This window comes from Neofelis nebulosa, chromosome 2 (genome assembly GCF_028018385.1).
Source record: "Neofelis nebulosa isolate mNeoNeb1 chromosome 2, mNeoNeb1.pri, whole genome shotgun sequence".
NCBI classification, from domain to species: domain Eukaryota; kingdom Metazoa; phylum Chordata; class Mammalia; order Carnivora; family Felidae; genus Neofelis; species Neofelis nebulosa.
In genome coordinates this window covers 10,902,253-10,921,948 of record NC_080783.1, presented here as the reverse complement: position 1 = coordinate 10,921,948, position 19,696 = coordinate 10,902,253, and the positions used below count along the sequence as shown (strand labels likewise).

The 19,696-nt window shown below is 38.9% G+C and overlaps 1 protein-coding gene and 1 non-coding gene across 4 annotated transcripts in view; both read right to left on the bottom strand.

Annotated features, from left to right (window-relative positions):
* The window catches only part of SPHKAP (SPHK1 interactor, AKAP domain containing), a 161,064-nt gene that overhangs the window by 87,294 nt on the left and 54,074 nt on the right, over window positions 1–19,696 (bottom strand). For all 3 annotated transcript variants that reach the window (XM_058702387.1, XM_058702370.1, XM_058702379.1), the window contains exon 3: window positions 12,367–12,474. In XM_058702387.1, coding sequence (XP_058558370.1) covers window positions 12,367–12,474 — 108 coding nt within the window. The remainder of the gene's footprint in view (window positions 1–12,366; window positions 12,475–19,696) is intronic.
* On the bottom strand, window positions 16,649–16,773 carry LOC131505916 (U6atac minor spliceosomal RNA). Its single transcript, XR_009258668.1, has one exon. It is a non-coding gene; the product is annotated as a U6atac minor spliceosomal RNA (small nuclear RNA).

Here is a 19,696-nt window from a genome sequence, read left to right as displayed (position 1 = left end):
AAAAAAACAAATTAAAAAAATCAAATAACAACAAAACGAACCCGGGAGAGTGAGGAGGGGACCAGCATCCGGAGTTCTGAGCTTCTTAAAATGCAGAGAATCTTTGCTCACATTTCAATACCCCTCAGAGATTCTGGTACAGCAGTGTGCACACAGTAAGACCCAATAAATGTCAGCCGGATGAGTAAGTATAGGCAATGCCACTTGACGTGACCAAGGGCTATGTGGCTTGGTACGGACATATCAGATCTTAATGACATTTATACCTATGGATGATGTAACGAGATAGCTGTCCGATATAATCTGACAGTAATTTATATACAAACATGTGACACAATCTTAAAGTTACTAAAAAAAAAAAAATAACCAAAAAGCTAAATATCTTGGAATTTTTCAATAATACTAATTTGGGGTCTTCAGCTTGGATTAGTAATGCACATCTCTTATGCCTCAAATAAATGTAGTCCTACCATGAAGAAATCGTTCCTTTTATGACCTTCTGATGCAATTCTCCTAATATTTTATAAGGGTGGGGATCTACCAAAGTGTTGAATAATGTACTCTCTGCACTAAGAGCCGATGGATTTGGGCTTTAGACCCTTGTTACTAATTTACTCCGTAGCCCTGAACAATCCCTTCTCTCCACTGCTATTTTTTTCTTCTCGCTTGAAAAGTGAGAGGGCTGGGCAATATATCTTCTTAGGTTTATTCCAGCAACTGGGCGTGGCGACATCACAAAAGGAAGCTTAGCTACTTACTCTGGTAGAATAAGGGAACACTAGCACATTCTTTTGGCTCAGCATGTGGTGTAAAGAACTCTCTCCAGTTGATATTGTACTTTTACTTTTACCGGTACGCTCTGGCAAATACATATTGTGAGTGTGCTTCCAATGTCAAAGGACGCCAATGTCAACGTGTTTCTTCACCGGATGGTCATCTAGTACAGCACTTTAAAAATCAGGACGGCAATGGTGAATCAGCTCCTTTGGAATTCATATTCAGTCCAATTACACACTTGAGCCACGGTCTCGAATTAGACCCTGAGCTGACTCAGCAGCCCCCTGGAGAAACTCTGTGTTGCTCAGGGCGGTAGTGGGGACTGGGCATGTAGTTGTTCATACCACCAAAACCTTAAAATAAATCCAGGGATTTGCCTGCTGCAAAAGATTTCAGGAGAAAATGACACCAAGGCCTCGGGGTCTTCTTTACTTTTTTTTTTTTCCTCTTTGTTTTTGCTTGTGACTTTTGCATATTAAATCTTTAGAAGAGCTATGTGGGGCGTTAGGTAATAAAACAGCGACAGTAAGGCTGGAAATGCATAGCCAGAAGTGAAAAATCAAAACAGCTTTTGTTAACCAATTAGAGATGACAAGTAAAGGAGAAAGATGAGTGTGATTCTGAAGAGTATAGCATGGGGAAAAGTGTAGATCATAAAACCACCAATGGAAAACGAAAATTTGGAGGGCAGAACCTATTTTTGGATACTTACCTCCAGTTATATTGAATTTGGGTTGTTTCTGAGATGTTCAGGTGAGTGTATCCAACGAGTACCTAGAAATAAGCCTACAGTACAGAGATGGTGGTCATTGGCATACAGATGTGGCTGAAGCCATGAGGTATGGACGAATGATCCAGTAAAGGCAGTTGGCAAGAAGGGACCAGGCTTTCACACAGACCTGTGGAAAATGCCGCCATGAAGTGCCAGGTGGTGGAGAGCAAAAGTCCAGGAGTAAGACAAAGAATTAATGATCACAGAGGCAGGAAAACAAGGAGAAGAATAATGTTCTTGAAGCCATGGAGAAAATAGCTAGGTTTCAGAAGCTGGCGGGGGGTATGAATTCGGTCAGCTCTGCTAAAAGCTAGGTAATATAAGCAGTGAAAACATCTCAGCGGGTTTGGCGAGCGATTTCCGCAGAATGGTGAGATAGCCAGAGAGTAACCGGGTAGCAGAGACTTTTTATTAGTTCTTAAGTTTGATGATCAAGAGAAGGAGGAACATATTTTTTTTTGTTTTGTTTTGATACATGCTTTTAAAAGAAGATTTGGAGTAACATCAATATGTGTAAGAATGGAGAAGTACAGGGGCGCCTGGGTGGCTCTGTCACGGTTAAGCGTCCGACTTTGGCTCAGGTCATGATCTCATGGTTCGTGAGTTCAAACCCCACGTCGGGCTCTGTGCTGACGGCTCGGAGCCTGGAGCCTGCTTCAGATTCTGGGTCTCCCTCTGTCTCTGCCCCTCCTGCTCATGCTCTGTTGTGCTCTCTCTCTCTCTCTCTCTCTCTCTCAAAAATAAATAAACATTAAATTTTTTTTGAAAGAATCGGAAAGTATATTCAAGTATAGAGGAATGCAGTGGGGAATAGCACTCTTATCAAGAATGATGACCATTTGTTCTCTTTTAAGACAAAGCAACTTTGAAAGAATAGGATACTGAAGTAATAGACAAACTAGCTGTCAGTGCTAAAGTAAGGGATGTAAGAAACGATGATGAGTTTCACAGGAATTCATCTGAAAGAAAGGATGCGATACTTTTTTCCTGAATTGTCACGAATAAGCAATGCTTGAAAGTTGAAATGACTGTTTTGTATGAACATAGTTGGACGAAAAACGTCGGCAAGAATACTGGAGGCAGCAGGCTGGGGCTCCAGGGTAGGCTAGGGCGAGGAAACAGCACACGCAAAGGGACATTGATGTTTGGAGAATGGCAAGTATTCCAATGAACTTGGGGAAAGGGTGGTGACAGGGAGTCAGGGTTGATCAGGAGCCAAATCTGGACAGGCCAAATGGTGGCGGGTCTTGAACTGGATGCTTGAGACCAAATACGCCTATTGGGTTAACTTTTATCTTTTGGACTGTTGTGTTTTGGTTGGGTATTCATGAAGTAAATTGTTTACTTATCAGAACAACACTTTCAACAGAAATATATACATATGATATATATCATATATATCATATATATGGTATATATATATCATGCATATACATATGATATATATGATATCATATATATCATATATATGGTATATATATATCATGCATATACATATGATATATATGATATCATATATATCATATGTATATGCATACATGAATATATATACACACACATATGAATAAAGGAAATAAGTTGGCATAATTCATGTCCACTGTCCTTTAACTTCTAGGTTGGTTAAGACTTTATTTTCCAAATGATCTTCTGAGAGTAAGGCCACAGAAGATGGCATTGTGTATTTGTGGAGCATAGTAAAAATCTGGACAAGCTAATTTGGGTAATGAGGAAGGGAGTTCTAGTAATGTACTTACTTGGTCCTTCACTAACAGAATTTTTGAGCTGGAAAGTATTTGCAAGATTGTTTAGTGACAGAAGTCCTGAATTCAAACGCAAATAGAAATTGGCAGGTAACAAGAATGACACCAGGTATGCACAAACTGAAAAGACAGATGTCACAAACTGGAGTCCTACTAGCTAATTCCATCCCACAGATGCGCTCTGTTTTGTTTTATTATTTTAAAATTTTATTACTGGCCAAGTTTTTGAAATCAGATTTTATGTACAAAACAAAATTTCTGACTTCTCTTAAAAAAAAAAATGAGGAGACCTTCAACCCAGGGCCCATATTCCCATTTGGCATTGAGATGAGTTGACGTGTCTGTTCTTTCTAGTTTGTGGGGGAAAGGGTGGAAGGAAATAACCTGGGTACCAAGAGTAGATCCACTAGTTATTAGAATTAGGGTACTGTTCTTTCTTGATGCTTTCCAGTTATCTGTTACCTAATTGCATTATATTTGATAAAAGAAAGAAAATTCGTTATCGATAAATGTAATATATCTCAATCTAGAAATTGGTTGCCTGGGATGTTCCAGTGGTACTGGATTCTATGTGTCTTAGAAGCAGCAGCAGCCATAAATTAGTTGACCTTGGCCCACAGGTAGGTATTTTGAACTGTTTTTGACTGTCCGATGAACTTTCATTTTCAGTCGTTCCTCCCAGTGCATTTGGCCATTGATGGGAGTAACAGGTGGGTTGGGATCCTTTGGGACAAGTGGAGGTGGTGCTCTCCTTCCACGCCTGTGCAGTGGTGAGGGACAGCTCAAGTTGAAACACATGAATAGGAGCTACCTCAGGAGAGACTAGGGGTTAAAGCTTGAGAAACTTTAGAGCAGCAATGGCAACGAGGTGTCACTTCGCCCCTCACCCACCACCTCCAGCCAGGAGAGATTGGCAACATCTGGAGGCCTGTTTGGTTGTTACAACTGGAGAGTGGATGCTTCTGGCATCTACTGGGTGGAGGTCAGGGATGCTGCTACATACCTTGCAATGCACAGGAAAGCCCCCCTTCCCCCAGCAACAAAGAATCATCCAGCCTAATCCAAGAACAGGGCTAATCCTGCTTTTGAAGAATTCATCCCTAGGTGCCTAATAAAACCGCTTGAGCCCCTGCTGACTTAGGCTGTCTGGTGAATGGTGGTATTAAACCAAACCCGAGGCAGAATTTAGCCTTCATACCTTTCTGATTCAATATCACCATTACAGACTTTATGGACCAGCCAATGTTCCCAGTACTGTCTGAAATGTAAAGTGAGGGCTGTCTCTGGTCTTAATAAGAGTGTAATATTCAAGTACAGAAGAGAAGAAATTCTTTTTTTAGCACTTTCCTAATAGACCTCTAGGTTGAACTTGTCTCATTAGAAAAGAGGGGAATAGAATTCAGAGGCTGTGAATTAAAAACCAGACATCCTACAGCAGTCATTGGCCAGACCCACTTTTTAAATTTCTTCTTCTCATTATTTACTCATTTAAAAAAAAAAGACTGAGACTCTAAATTGTAAAAAAAAAAAAAAATGCTATTACTTCTAACTAGTTTTCCTGGGATTTTAGAAGAACTGATTAAGAAAGACATGTTGATCCAAATAAATAATTCCACTAAGAAGAAATAGAAATTATGTAGTCAATATCCTTGAAGCTGAAAGGTATTTAATGAGAAACATTGTGTATTGCTGTTGGTCTTTCTTGATTGATAGGCTTTCCACTCAGAGGAACATTGCTATAATAGCAGGAATCGTGTGAAATTTGAAACTCAAAGCTATTCTGAGCTATTTTAATAAAGCATCCTTCTGTCAAAATGAATTAAAAAAAAAACAGTTGAGAAATGGTTACGAACACCCAGGTTTTAAAGTACACTCAGGTCCATTCATACAACTGTACTTTTAGTGGCAAAAATATCAAGATACATAAAATACTCCATTTTGTATATGAAACTCAGGTTAACACGCTTAAATAAAAAATCTCTTGATTTGGCCAGGGGGCGGTGAGGGACATGGAGATCACCGTATAAGCACATTTACCAGAAGACCCGATCCTCATCTGCAAACCAAAGCCTCTTTTCTACTTACACACCCTCTCTGCTTTGACTGAGCTTCTCACCTCCCTGAGGATAACCACGAAGGCCCTCAAATCTCTTACCTCTCAACCTGCCCTTGGCAACAACTCCAACTTAAACACCCAACTGCCAACTTGACATTTCCACTTGGATAACTAGAAGACATTCTTTTCCATAGCACTATCCTTCTCCTCCCACTTCCGACGTTCCCCTCTCTTCAGTCTTTCCCCCCCACAGTGAGTGAAACTTCCATCCATCCGGAAGATTAAGCCCAAACAACAGGACTTATTCTTGATTTTTCGCTTTCCTTCATTCAATTGACTAACCTGTCCTGCTTAATATATATTATGTATAATTTTTGGAGCCTATTTTTTATGTATAATTATACTGTGAGTCTTTATTTCCATGTGCTGAAATATTTTTTGCAAACCTGGTCTCCAAAGAATGCATTAATCTTCATGGTATAAATACCCAACATGTATTTAACCATTCCTGTACTGTGGGGTATGCGAGATCTTTCTATGTTTTGCCGTCATATGCTGTTAAGTTCACTGAATACTTAATAATGTTAACTCTGTGCAGGCACCGTTCTAGAACTTTAGAAATGTTAATGCATTTAGTCTTTACAATCCACGAGATAAATACTATTAGCACCTCCGTTTGACAGATGAGAAATATGAGCCACAGACTAAACAATTTGTTAGAGATTAGGTAGCTAGAAAAGGGAGGTGGTATTCAAAACGAAGCAGCCTGACTCCAGACCCCACATTCTAAGTCAGTCTGCTGTGCTGCCGCGGGGATGTCACTTTGGCACATCAACCATATTTTACATCAGTCTGCATGCAACTGCGGCTATTTCTTTAGAAAACACTTCTAAAAGTGAATGAATAGTCATGAATATTTAAAATGTTTTGGATAGCACATATTACAAAATTTTTCTCCAGAAATATTATACTTTGTCAGTTTCCACTCCTTATGTAGGTTGTTGAGTGTCTTCTTAACTGTGTTTACATCAACACTGGATGTAACCATTTTTATTTTATTTTATTTTATTTTATTTTATTTTATCATTTTATTTCATTTTATTTTGTAAATATTTTTAAAAATGTTAAGTTTATTAGAAACAATTTCTGTAATAGTTATAGTGGATTCTCTTTGATAATCAGAGAGGTTGACTTCTTTTCATGTCTATATTAACAATCGTATTATTCAATGAATTTCTTATGTTCGGCTTTTCTCCAACTTTGCTATTGGAAATTTTACTTTTTCATAATGAATTGTGGCAACTCTTAATGCACTGAGATTAATACTGTGAGGCTTTCATATATACATATATGCACAGAATTGTTACTTGGCTTTTCATTTTGTTTCTATTGTTTACTGAAGTGTAAACATTGAAACATTGGTGTCTACAGTTGTATCAAGCTTAAATAGTCCTACAAATAGCCATCTAGATTTCCCTCTTAGTTCCTACTCATGCTATGAATTATTGGAAGTCTCATTCCACTTACTTAGTAATGCTTAGATATACATTGCAATTTCTTGAGCCAATAAAGAAAGCCAATAATCTTAATTTTTATTATGCAGCATTTTTCCCGCAACATAAGTGATACAACACAAACTCAAGTTTCAAGGAAAATAAACTTGTAAAAACTTCCTCTTAGTTTCAAGATGCACGGCATTGATACACGTGTGGGCTGGGTCTAAAGTCTACACCCATATTACTACTGTGTTATTTCGCCACACACTGTAGGTATAGTCCTTAAGTTATATCAAAAGCTCCATCTCCGTTTTGTTTATCACATTTCTAGGTTTCAGCTTCTTGCATGTGTCCTCCCGCATGTTAAGCCACCTAATTGCTTTGGTGGGAGACTTTTCTCCACCATCCCTCTGTGTCATGCTTCACCATAAAGCGTTCTAAGTTATTGGCTTCCAGAGACTTGGCAAAATTTAATGGAACTTTTATTTCACCGAGAGTCAAAGTTCTCTCTGGGACTGGTGGATTTCGCAAGGGGCCTCAGGAGCTACTGCTCAGGGCAGGGTGCGTCCACACAGATCAGATTTGCTAGCGCTGCCTTGCCTTACCTGTTTTATCTAAGGTTGGGTTAAGAAACAAGCCTCCAAAAAGTTCTTCTGGATCAATCAAGGTGGGGGTACTAAAACTCCTAGAAATATATCAAGACGGGAGAACTTTTCTTGAAGAGCAGTCCTGCATGAAGCTGGAAGGAATATTCTACCACGGGTGCAAGCTGAGAGCTCCCTCACGTGTGCAACTCAACCCTGACGGTACTTAAGCTGCCTCCTGAGAAGAGTGTTGGTGCGCTTAAATACAGGGCTTTCATTTTGCTCAGTCTGGCTGATTTCTTCCATCAGCACTGGATTTTTCACTTTTATGGGGGCAACATTTAACTTCTTGAAAACTGTTGCATAAATATTGAAGGAAAATTATTGTGCAGTGGGTACCAAATGAAGAACCTGAACAAGAGTTTCTGCAGCTCTGGGTTCAATCCTCATTATAAATATTTAAGCCCTGCACCGAAGTATGTAAAGATAAAGGGGCATTGTGTCTGCAACACAGTCTCAAAAATTTTAGAAAAAAAATCCTATATGTATACATGCACACAGATGCATACATACACACAAAGGAAAGGATGAGCAAATGTAGTGAAACGTTAGCATATGGGGAATCTGGGAATTCTAGGAATTCTTGAAATTTTTCTGTATGTCTAAAATTAAATAATTTTTATAAAGTTCCAAACTTGATTTTAAAAATTTTTTTTTTTAACGTTTATTTATTTTTGAGACAGAGAGAGACAGAGCATGAACAGGTGAGGAGCAGAGAGAGAGAGAGACACAGAATCTGAAACAGGCTCCAGGCTCTGAGCTGTCAGCACAGAGCCCGACGCGGGGCTCGAACTCACGGACCGTGAGATCATGACCTGAGCCGAAGTCGGACGCTTAACCGACCAAGCCACCCAGACGCCCCCAAACTTGATTTTTTAAGGAAAAAACACATGAAAAGTTGCTTGAAAAGTTGGTAAATATCTGGACTAGATAATGTAAAATGTCCCTTCATAGATCTATAATTATATTTTTCTTTGATCATGTGAGTCTAGATTTTTCTGTAGATCACCGTATCAAGTGGGTGTTTGTCTTTTCCTTAACTTCTTTTTGTTTAATTTTAGAATAGATTCAATATAGAAATATTTGGAGAAATAATATAGAATAAAGAGCTGTCATCTGAGATATCGTTTTGTCATTGTTGCCACTGGGTTGCATTGACATCAGAGACCCACCGGACACCTGCCAAATATCTTCTTAGTTTTGCAATATCATGTGTGGAATGTTGAAGCCTGCCTAAGAACTTAATTTATTTAAAAATTTAAGGCGAATGTAACACATTTTCAAATACTGTGATTCGTCAATTAAAATGCATGCTAGAGGGTATAATTTATTTGGAGGGTGATAGCCAAGTCTTAAAATGATCAGTAAGGAAAGAGTCTGACAGTAGCTATAAATAGAAATAATGTGAATTGTCAAGGTAATTTTAATGAAGCATTAAATCAAAAGAGGATTCCTGATATAAAAAAAATTAAATTTGAGTAAATAGCACAGGGTAATAGTGGATTAGAAAGCAACTAAATTAGTTTTTAATTAAAAAAAGTCAGGAGTCCTGAAAAGTCCAATCCCTACCCTTTGTGTTAAGAACCTCTATTAAGATAATGACTCAGCTGTTGGGTTTAGAAATTGGCTTCCATTTCCATTATTCTTTTCCACATTTCCTTCTCTTAAATAATCAGGTTAAAAAAAAAAAAACAACACCCTGAAAGTTAATGTTAGTGTAAGGGTTTTTTTTTTGTTTTTGTTTTTTTTCCAGACTGGCAAATTAGGAAGAGAATGAAATTATGTAATTTGAAAGGATAAGTCTCTTTGGAAAAACATAAGCATGTTGTTTATATTTGATAGCTTATCGAAAATTTTTGAGGGTAACTTGTAGGGCACTTCTGGAGCCAGACTTCTGGGCAAGCTGTTTGTGTTTGGCACGCCTACTGTATTTCTGACTGCCTCAAATTACTTCTCATTTAGACTCTTCATTTTAGCTGGGAAATGAACGTAGCTCTCTATTGAAATAATGACAAAAAAAAACAACAAAAAAAAAACACCCTCATTGCTTACGGGTTGAGAACAGCCATACTGACCCAAGTGCACAATGGGTCTCCAAGCCTGATGGCTCCTGATGGCTCTCCAAGCCTGAGTTTGTCATTCAATAAAAATTTTACGTGGCCATCTTGAATTCAGAAGGCATTGGCTCACAAAATTCTTAGTCCTCAGGACTGCATGTTCAGACACTTTTAGTTCAGTAGAATGGATACCAAGCCAATCTAATTGGAATGGAAAGAGTTGGCTGTTAATTTTGATTGGGAAGAAATGAGTTAAAGGAGCGATGATTAACATAGAGCCATGAACAGAGTACAAAGCAATAAAATATAAGCCAACTTTGCTACAGTCTCCTCAGATTCTGTTGTGATTATTGGAAAAGAGATTTCGATTTGGGGTGATTTTATTACACTACATTTTTAAATGAAACTTGAATGAGGATAATATTTTAAAATACAGTTGTTTTTCCTTCAAGTTCAACTTTCACTTTCATCCTGCTTGGAGAATTTATTTTTGAAAAGCAATTAAGTACTGTTTCCCTGACCACTTTCTGGTCAGAAATCTTTTTTTTTTTTTTTTTTTTTTTTTTTTTTTAACGTTTCTTTATTTTTGAGACAGGGAGCATGAACAGGGGAGGGTCAGAGAGAGGAAGACACAGAATCTGAAGCAGGCTCCAGGCTCTGAGCTGTCAGCACAGAGCCCGACGCGGGGCTAGAACTCACGGACCGCGAGATCATGACCTGAGCCGAAGTCGGCCGCTTAACTGACTGAGCCACCCAGGCGCCCCTCTGGTCAGGAATCTCCATAGTTCACCTCTGTTTCTCCTCTAGATCATCACCTCCCTTCAGCAATGTCTAACTCTGGACTGTGTTTCTTCTTCCTTCCCTAGAAATATGTGCCAAGTTGGAAAGAGAGAAAGGACTCGGACATTAAGAAAAAAGGAGTAGACGATTCTTTTGAGAGATAAGGGCTACTTTGCTATAGGGATTTTGACATTTCTTTTAGGTTTAGAGTCATGGACAATTTTTATAAACATTGTGGGGAAACAAATCTTCCAGTATGCCTTTTATTTGTGTTTAGGTTTTTCTCCTTTTGGAAAGAATAGAAAGAACTGTAAAGGAACGATGATTCAGCTCAACTTCACTGATGTCATCGGACACTATAAAGGGACAATTAATTAGGAAAGGAAGTCATATGGTTTTAAGCCCGAATTTGAGTCCATTGGGGTTCGTGGGGAGTGTGCGGAGAGTTCTCTTCGCTTAGGGAGAGCCAAGGGTAATCTTAAATCTGGTTATAAATTTAGCATTTCTTTTTTTTGAAGTTTACTTATTTTGAGAGAGAGAGCAAATGGGAAATGGTAGAGAAGGAGAGAGAGAGAGAGAGTGAGAGAGAGACAGAGAGAGAGAGAGAGAGAATCTCAAGCAGGCTTTGTACCACCAGCACAAAGCCTGATGCAGAGCTCAAACTCATGAACTACAAGATCATGACCTGAGCCGAAGTCGGACACTTAACCGACTGAGCCACCCAGGTGGCCCTAAGTGGGAGACTTCTTAAACAGGAGCTGCTTGGATGACAACTTTTTCCAGAATGTAGCTGGATAGCTTTTACGCTCCACTTCTCTCCCTTTCACGATGTGATTAGAGATCTGTATCCATAAATGCCTGTATTTCCTAACTCATCTCAGAAGTGAATTTGCAAAGGACGGATCACTGTCAAATTATTTGCCACATAACCCTTTCTGTTTTCCCCAAAGATTTTTAGACACCAACTGGTTTTCTGGATAATGGATTAAAAGTCCTAAAAGCAGTGGAATCAAAATCATTTGCCTACACAAAGTGATGGAAATAAGTGTGTTGAATGGACTCGGCTTTCCTTGTGCTACGAGACTCTATGGTGTGAAATGTTTCACATCCTCCGTCTGCCAGTTCTGGTGCTGCCCGTTTTATATAAAAAGCTTCTTCACCCCATTTTTAGCTGCCTTCTTTTGTGTTTTATTTTTTTCCCCCTTTTAACAGAAATTCTGGCATTCAACTTACCTCCAAGAATAGCTCAAAGCTGAAGTTCACAGTTTAGTCATGAGAATTACATTTCTCTGCACGTTGGAAATACTCTTCCCCAATCTCTGTCATTAAGAGTCCTACAGAGCTAGGTGATTTCAATTACAATGAAACATATCACTTGGTAGAACATACAGGAGGGAGCATATCTCCTACAGGAAGGAGAATTCATAACACTGAGTTTTCGTATCAATAATATGTGCTCCCACTCTACGCCTTAAGAATTTTATGTGTCTATAAGAACATCTCTTCCTTGAAAAAGAAGGTTTTGTATGGAAAGCACAGCTCTAGTATATAAATGCATGCCTGTATATTTCCTAGGCTGGAAAGGTTTTCAAATGATGACTATAATTTATAAGAATGGTAGAATACTTTTACACAGATTTTGTGTTGGAAAATACTAACCGGCAGCAGTTATAAAATATATTGGAAAGAATCCAAGAGAGCTCCCTGAATGGTCTTTTATTTCTCATCATACGATCCTATTTCAGAATCTCTTTCTCAGTCATTGTTGAAAATATAAACATCGTTTTTCCTTTTCAGAGAAGTGATCGGGTTAGTTTACCGGTCGAAATGAGCAAAACGGGAGGAGACACACGAGGTCTGCGTGTTTTTGTGTTAACGGTCCGTATGAACCAGTGGCGTATTTTCAAAATGATACTTTCCTAACCTTGTATTTAATGAGTTATGAAACTTGCGTCCTTCCCAGGAGCACACCTGCCAGACTCCCTGCTTTCTCAGCCCAGACCCTGAGAGTTGTGTTTACTTACGGAAGCGCAGTTTTCAGACTTGTCTTCCACAAAACCAATCTGGCACGGCGTCCTCTGATTCTGTAACCAGTAGTCTGTAGACTCTAGCAGACTGTTGCTTCGAAGAACCTAAGGGAATCCAGAAAACCTTCTTAGTGTTACAAGGTCAGGTTTTCTAGTTAAACCAGTGGTTCTTTTCTGAAAAACCTGTTTTTCGTGTTTTCTTTACCTCAGAGCATCTGGATACTGGAAAAAAAAAAAAAAACACCTTGCATGATAATAGCACCTCTAGAACATGTAAAATAGTCAACCGGGAGTTGGTTTTAGAGGAATGCAATGGTATTGAAACTGATGCTTCTTCTGTCATCAAGTCCTACATCTGGAAACTTCCATGATGTCCAACATGGGGAAACTTCCAATGGCTATTTTGGGGTATGGTTCATTTGGCATTCAGGCTCAAAGTTCATTTTAGAGCTGGTGCTCTTGTACACTCTATGAATATTTTCAATCTTAAAAAATATACTGTTTTTCCTTTTGGTGAAATATTGCTACTGAAATGATGATTCTTTAGTATTATCATTTATTTTAATTTTTTTTAATGTTTATTTTTGAAGGGGAGAGAGACAGAGCGTGAGTGGGGGAGGGGCAGAGAGAGGAAGACACAGCATCTGAAGCAGGCTCCAGGCTCTGAGCTGTCAGCACAGAGCCCGAAGCGGGGCTCGAACCCACAAACCGCGAGATCATGACCTGAGCCAAAGTCGGACGCTCAACCAACTGAGCCACCCAGGTGCCCTGAAATGATGATTCTTAAGCTTCAGCTTTGCTAATGTGTCTGTGAAATAGGGCTCAATTTTTCTAGAATACCTAACGTATTATGTTAAGTTTTAAAATTATCAGGAATAATTAAAGTGCCTCGTGATAATCATTTTCCACCTAGAAACAGTACAGTAAAGCGAAACAAATTTGAATAAATGAATTAACAAAACCAAATATGATTTACAAATGACTTGTTTCTGGGCTTGGATTTTAAAGCACGGAAGAAAAATCCTATTTCTGAGACAAGACATTTTGAAGATGCAATCTCATGAATAACCAAACAATTCAATTTCTAATGTGTCTTAACATTGCCCAAACATTCCATGAGATTTTTTCCAACTTACATAAGATTTCCAGTGCTCTCCTGGTGCCCTCTACTTTAATAGGGTGCATGTCTGCTAATATTTGACCTTCACTTAAGCAATAGAACAGATTTAATCAGTTTGGTTAATGCCACAAAAATAGAATGGCACTTCGATTACATTTTATTTGTATAACAAAGGATTGTCTTATGCTATAAAGATAAAAATACATTAATTTTTGTCTCAGTTGTGAGTTAGCCAAATATAATTCTGACACATTTTTCCATAACACGTCTTGTTTTCACCAAGAAATGTTATTTGCTTTTAAATCTTCCCACTCGATGTTTCTTATCATCTAGAGATGACAGATTTCCATCATTCTTTTCTAGAACAGCACAAAAAGACATACTATGGATAAGTAGGTATTTGAATGATGAACTTGGGCTATGACTGTGGACTAAAGTTAGCAACACAGCTTTTCAGTTCTCTTACGGATTTTACCTGAACTGTGGTTCTCAAAGTGTGGGCTGGCCTACCAAGGCAACCCTGAAATCTTCCAGAGAGGCCCACAAACAATTTCCATAATAACAGGAAGACATTACTTGTCCATTTCACTCTCACAGTCTCTTAAATCCTCTGTGGAGTCCTCCAGGGCCCATGTGAGGTGTCACAGCAAGACCAGCCATGTGCCGAGGCTAATGGCAGGGTCTAGGTGCCTTCTGCCAAGTTAGACGTTAAGGAGATGTGCTAAAAATGTAAAATGACATCACTCTTTTCACTAAAAGAGGTGTTTCTTTTGAAACCAATTTAACTTTACATAAAATTTCATATTAATTCCTGTGTTGCTGATTATAGCCATTTTTTTGATAAAGATGTGGTATGTTTATGTATATATGTATATATATGCACATATACAATCATCAAAAAGAATGAAACCTTGCCATTTGCAATGACATGGATAAAGCTAGAGAGTATAATGCTAAGTGAAATAAGCCAGAGAAAGACAAATACCATATAATTTCATTCATATGTGGAATGTAATCATATGTGGAATTTAAGAAACAAAACAAAAGGGTAAAGGGGAAAAAGAGAGAGAGAAACCAAGAAAGAGACTCTTAATTATAGATGACAAACAGATGGTTACCAGAGCAGAGGTGGATGAGGGGATGGGTTAAACAGATGATGAGGATTAAGCAGTGAACTTGTGATGAGCACCAGGTGATGTATGGAAGTGTTAAATCACTATGCTCTGCACCTGGAAGTCCTATTACACTGTACCTTAACTGGAACTTAAATAAAAACGTGTAAAAAGATGCATGTTGACATTTAATGTGTTTATTGTTGCTTTAAAATATTTTAAAATAGGACCTATCATTTTGAAATAAGTAAATAAGTAATCCCCCCGATTTTCTTAGCTTTAATTGGTAATTTGAAAAAAGTAAAACGTCAGAAAGTAAAATCCCTGTAAACAAAAGCTTTGTGAGGTCCCCAGTACTTTTTTTTAGAGCGCAAGGGTATTTTGAGTCCCACCCTTCTCCCAAATTGAGAACCACTGATCTAGATTAACTTTATTTAAAGTAGAAAACGTCTCTTGCTCCAGCCCCCTCCTCACTGCCATCCACTTTTACTTCCATCACGGGACAGAGCTGAAGAGCACCTCTATGAGTGGGTCTGAGTTGACATCCTAGCTTAGCCACTGGTGGCAGAATGACCTCGGGCAGTTGACCTCAATTCTGAGTTTCAGCTTCCACACCTGTGGGTGGGGAAAATAATACCCACGGGGTGGGATCACGAGTACTGGGGAGAGGACGGCTGTCACACATTGTGGCGTGCAGAGGGAAGGTTATCCTCTCAGTACGTGCTTTTCGTTGTTACTATTTGAAGCGCACTACAAACGGAAATCATAAATTGCATGCCTTCGCTTGAAATTAGTGGATTGAAACCATTTCAGATCTGTGAAGACAAATTCTCTTTAGCAAATGTTCTAATCTAAGGTGTGGTTTTCGTTCTGCATTTTGCGGTATTAATAGGTACAGCTACTATTTTTTATATGCTTAGAATGTGCTAGAAAATGTGCTAAAGTTTTCTCTCTTTTTTTAACCTTTTAATTTAATCCTTATTGCAATGCTACAAGGTAGGAGTTAAAGATAAGGATCTTCAGAGAAATTGTTATCTTGAGGGTGAAGGACCTTGAGGCTCAGAGAGATTTGAGTTTCTTCCCCAAGTTGCTCAGAGCCTCCTGGCTTTTGATTTGGTTTTAAAGACACCAAGGCCTGTGAATGAAATCATTTAATTATGCTGCCTTCCTTAACCATACAGAGTGACTCTAATTTGGGGTATGTCTCTCAAAAGTTACGTGCGTCCATTTTTCGTGTGAATGTAACTACACCTTCTTATGGACTTCCATTTTAAAGCTCTTTTCCATGAATGAAACTCTCAGGTGACATTTTTCTTCAAGGAGAAGAAACATTTTATGATGTAAATTATAACAGTTAAATTAATCCACTTGGCCTGTATTATCAGTATTTTAATTTTTCTTTTTCTTTTTTTTTCAATATATGAAATTTATTGTCAAATTGGTTTCCATACAACACCCAGTGCTCATCCCAAAAGGTGCCCTCCTCAATACCCATCACCCACTCTCCCCGCCCTCCCACCCCCCATCAACCCTCAGTTTGTTCTCAGTTTTTAAGAGTCTCTTATGCTTTGGCTCTCTCCCACTCTAACCTCTTTTTTTTTTCCTTCCCCTCCCCCATGGGTTTCTGTTAAGTTTCTCAGGATCCACATAAGAGTGAAACCATATGGTATCTGTCTTTCTCTGTATGGCTTATTTCACTTAGCATCACACTCTCCAGTTCCATCCACGTTGCTACAAAAGGCCATATTTCATTCTTTCTCATTGCCACGTAGTACTCCATTGTGTATATAAACCACAATTTCTTTATCCATTCATCAGTTGATGGACATTTAGGCTCTTTCCATAATTTGGCTATTGTTGAGAGTGCTGCTATAAACATTGGGGTACAAGTGCCCCTATGCATAAGTACTCCTGTGTCCCTTGGGTAAATTCCTAGCAGTGCTATTGCTGGGTCATAGGGTAGGTCTATTTTTAATTTTCTGAGGAACCTCCACACTGTTTTCCAGGGTGGCTGCACCAATTTGCATTCCCACCAACAGTGCAAGAGGAAAAACGTTGGTTAGATGCCATGAAGTAGGTGGCAATGCCTTAACCGTATGCGTGTTGTCAGGCCCGAGGGCCTCTTCCATCCTTGTCAAGGGGAGTGTAACCTTCTCTCCTTTCATACAACACAGTATTTTAATTTTTCAAAGGAAAGCATACTTTTACATCTATTTGTGTTAACGCTGAAAGAAATCCCTATTGTCAGCTTCTACTGCCCCTTGCCTGTGCTCTTTAAAATGTGGAACACCCATCAGTAAATCAGAGCCTTTGTTCACTCCGCACCATAACAATGTTAGAGATTTAAAAATGGAAGCATCAAATGAACATACCAGTTAATAATACTTCGCAGTGTAGTTTATTTATTTTAAAAAATTTTTTTTTAACGTTTATTTATTTTTGAGGCAGAGAGAGACAGAGCATGAACGGGGGAGGGTCAGAGAGAGGGAGACACAGAATGTGAAACAGGCTCCAGGCTCTGAGCGGTCAGCACAGAGCCCGACCGACGCAGGGCTCGAACTCACAGACCGCGAGATGGTGACCTGAGCCGAAGTCGGCTGCTTAACCGACTGAGCCACCCAGGCGCCCCCTTCGCAGTGTAGTTTAATAAGTGCTCTGACTACCATCACTTCGAAGCCATTTCAAAGCTCACTCCTCAAAAAAGCAGCCACTGGACGTCTTCTACTTTCTGGATATTCAAAGCACAAGGCGTTAGGGTTGCAACAACATAGGTCAAGAAAAGAAAGCAACTGTTACTTATTCTTGTCCAAGGTCAGCCTGAGGAAGAGGACAGACATCAGACACAAATCACTTGAGTCTTTCAGAAAGGTGGTGGCTGGATTGGCATGGTTTCCTGGTGAAACACTGAGAGGCAGAGATGGAGACATCCAAAGGCATCAGCCTGACGCTTTCCACTGCGAGATCCCCACGGCTGTGATAGACGCTGTCTCATGATGGGGCAGATGTTGACAAGAGCTGGCTAACCTGTTAGATTTCTCCTGCATTTAACTTCTCCAACAGAAAAATGAGCCCAGAAAGATCAATCTGTCAAGTCTTCTACTTTAAGGGTGTTTGTGCCTATTTTTAAAATAAATAATAACTGAAAATATGCAAAGACCTTATTCTGTCCTATCCCGGGAATGAAGAAAGTCAACAGCTCTTTGGACCTGCTTACTCAGTGGAAAATGGTAGAAAGACTTCCCCTTTGGTTATTCCATATCCCTTGGACACTGTCTTCTCTATGGTAGAGAAAATGCCAGAAAAAAGAAGTGAGATTTAAAATGAAACCTAAATCTTTCAATGCCTTTGAAGAAATATTTTTAAGAGAGCTTTGTTTAGAGAGTACTCGTTCACTATATAAACTTAAAATCTGAATTTTATTCATAATTAAAGAAATAGCTCACCTGATAATGTTAATGATTAAAACAAAGTTTCCCCATCTATTTCGTTAATAGACATAATTAATATCTATAGTATTGAATTATTGACAAAATAATTCTATCTTTATTGAGAATGCCCTGGGGTAAGGCCCTAATATATATTATCTGAATTAAACCACTAGACATACAAGGTAGGATTTAAGAGGCCATATATGTAATGTGCTTAAAACAGTACTTGGCCCATAGCAAATTCCCAATAAACATTAGCTATAATAAAACACATATTTTCTCTTTTCCTCGGCTTAGAGGGGTCAATAATTTGCCTAGCTAGAGAAGTAGGATTTGAGCCAGGCTCTCTGACCCCAAAGTCCTCATTAGTCAGTGCTCTACTGCAAGTTGGTAAAATTACGTACTTTCTTGTTCTTATTCTACTGAATCCTGGTCTATACATTTATTCACTCTCTTTCAGTGACCTCATCTGGGTGGTAAGGAGGTTCAAATCTCACTTCTGAGCCCCCTGTCTGTGTGGTCAAATCACCCACTAGCTCCCAGCCTCAGTTTTTGTAAACAATTAACTCATGCGATCTGAAGGCCTCTTCTTTATTGAACAGCATGTAACTCTTCCCTCCTCCTCCTGTTTTCCCTCTCCCTGCCTCCTTCTCCCCCAAATATATGAAGAGCCAAATAAACAGAATAAAAATTTAGCCTCCAATAAACCACTTAGCATCATAGGTTAGGCAATTTTAACCTGTGAAGAGCTGGATTTGGGTTTAATGGTTTAGTCAAACCATGAGAGACAGAGGAATGCCAGAAGGAAAAATACGTACTTGAAAACGGAATAATTTTGAGGCTTTATGAATATAATCTCCCTGCTGAGAGAGTCACTTGTTGAGGGGGGAAAGAGAAAAACTCATCAGGTTCCTCCATGGCTCATTTATTTAATCTGCTATTTTTAGTTGCCGATTTACTTATTTCAGAAGAAGATCTACTAATGAATGTGCTGTGTGTTCACAACCTTGAAATAATAATGGCACGTTTTCTCTTAAAATTGCCTGAGTGTCCTCAACAATGAAGAATGATCCTTCTGCATTATTTTTACACTTATTTCTTTATATATAGAGAGAGATCCAAGTTACAGAAACTGAGTTTTGATATGGAAGGAGGAGGGAGAAATAAACTCTTAGTAACCCACACATGGCTACCCAATGCCTTCAGTTATTTATTTATTTATTTATTTATTTATTTATTTATTTATTTCCAAAAGTAATTTAGCTTGGAGAAAGCAGTAGCTTATGGTTGGTTAGTCCCAGAGGTCTAGACACAGAACTGGAATTGTGTGCCATCTTACTGAGCAAACTTGGACAAGCCATCTAACTGCTGTGGGACTGAGTTTCATCTATTATGTGAGGACAACTACAGCCCCTTCTGAAGGTCATTCCAAGGTTCAAATAAGAAAATGTTTGTTGAGGGCTAATCTCTTCACAGAGTAGGCAACTGATACATCACAGTTATTGTTAAAAGAATGCAGTACAATTTAATTTTTTTTTAATGTTTATTCATTATTGCAAGAGAGAAAGTGGTGGGTGGTGGGCAGAAAGAGAAGGAGATACAGAATCTGAAGCAGACTCCAGGCTCTGAGCTGTCAGCACAGAGCCCGATGTGGGGTCTGAACCCAC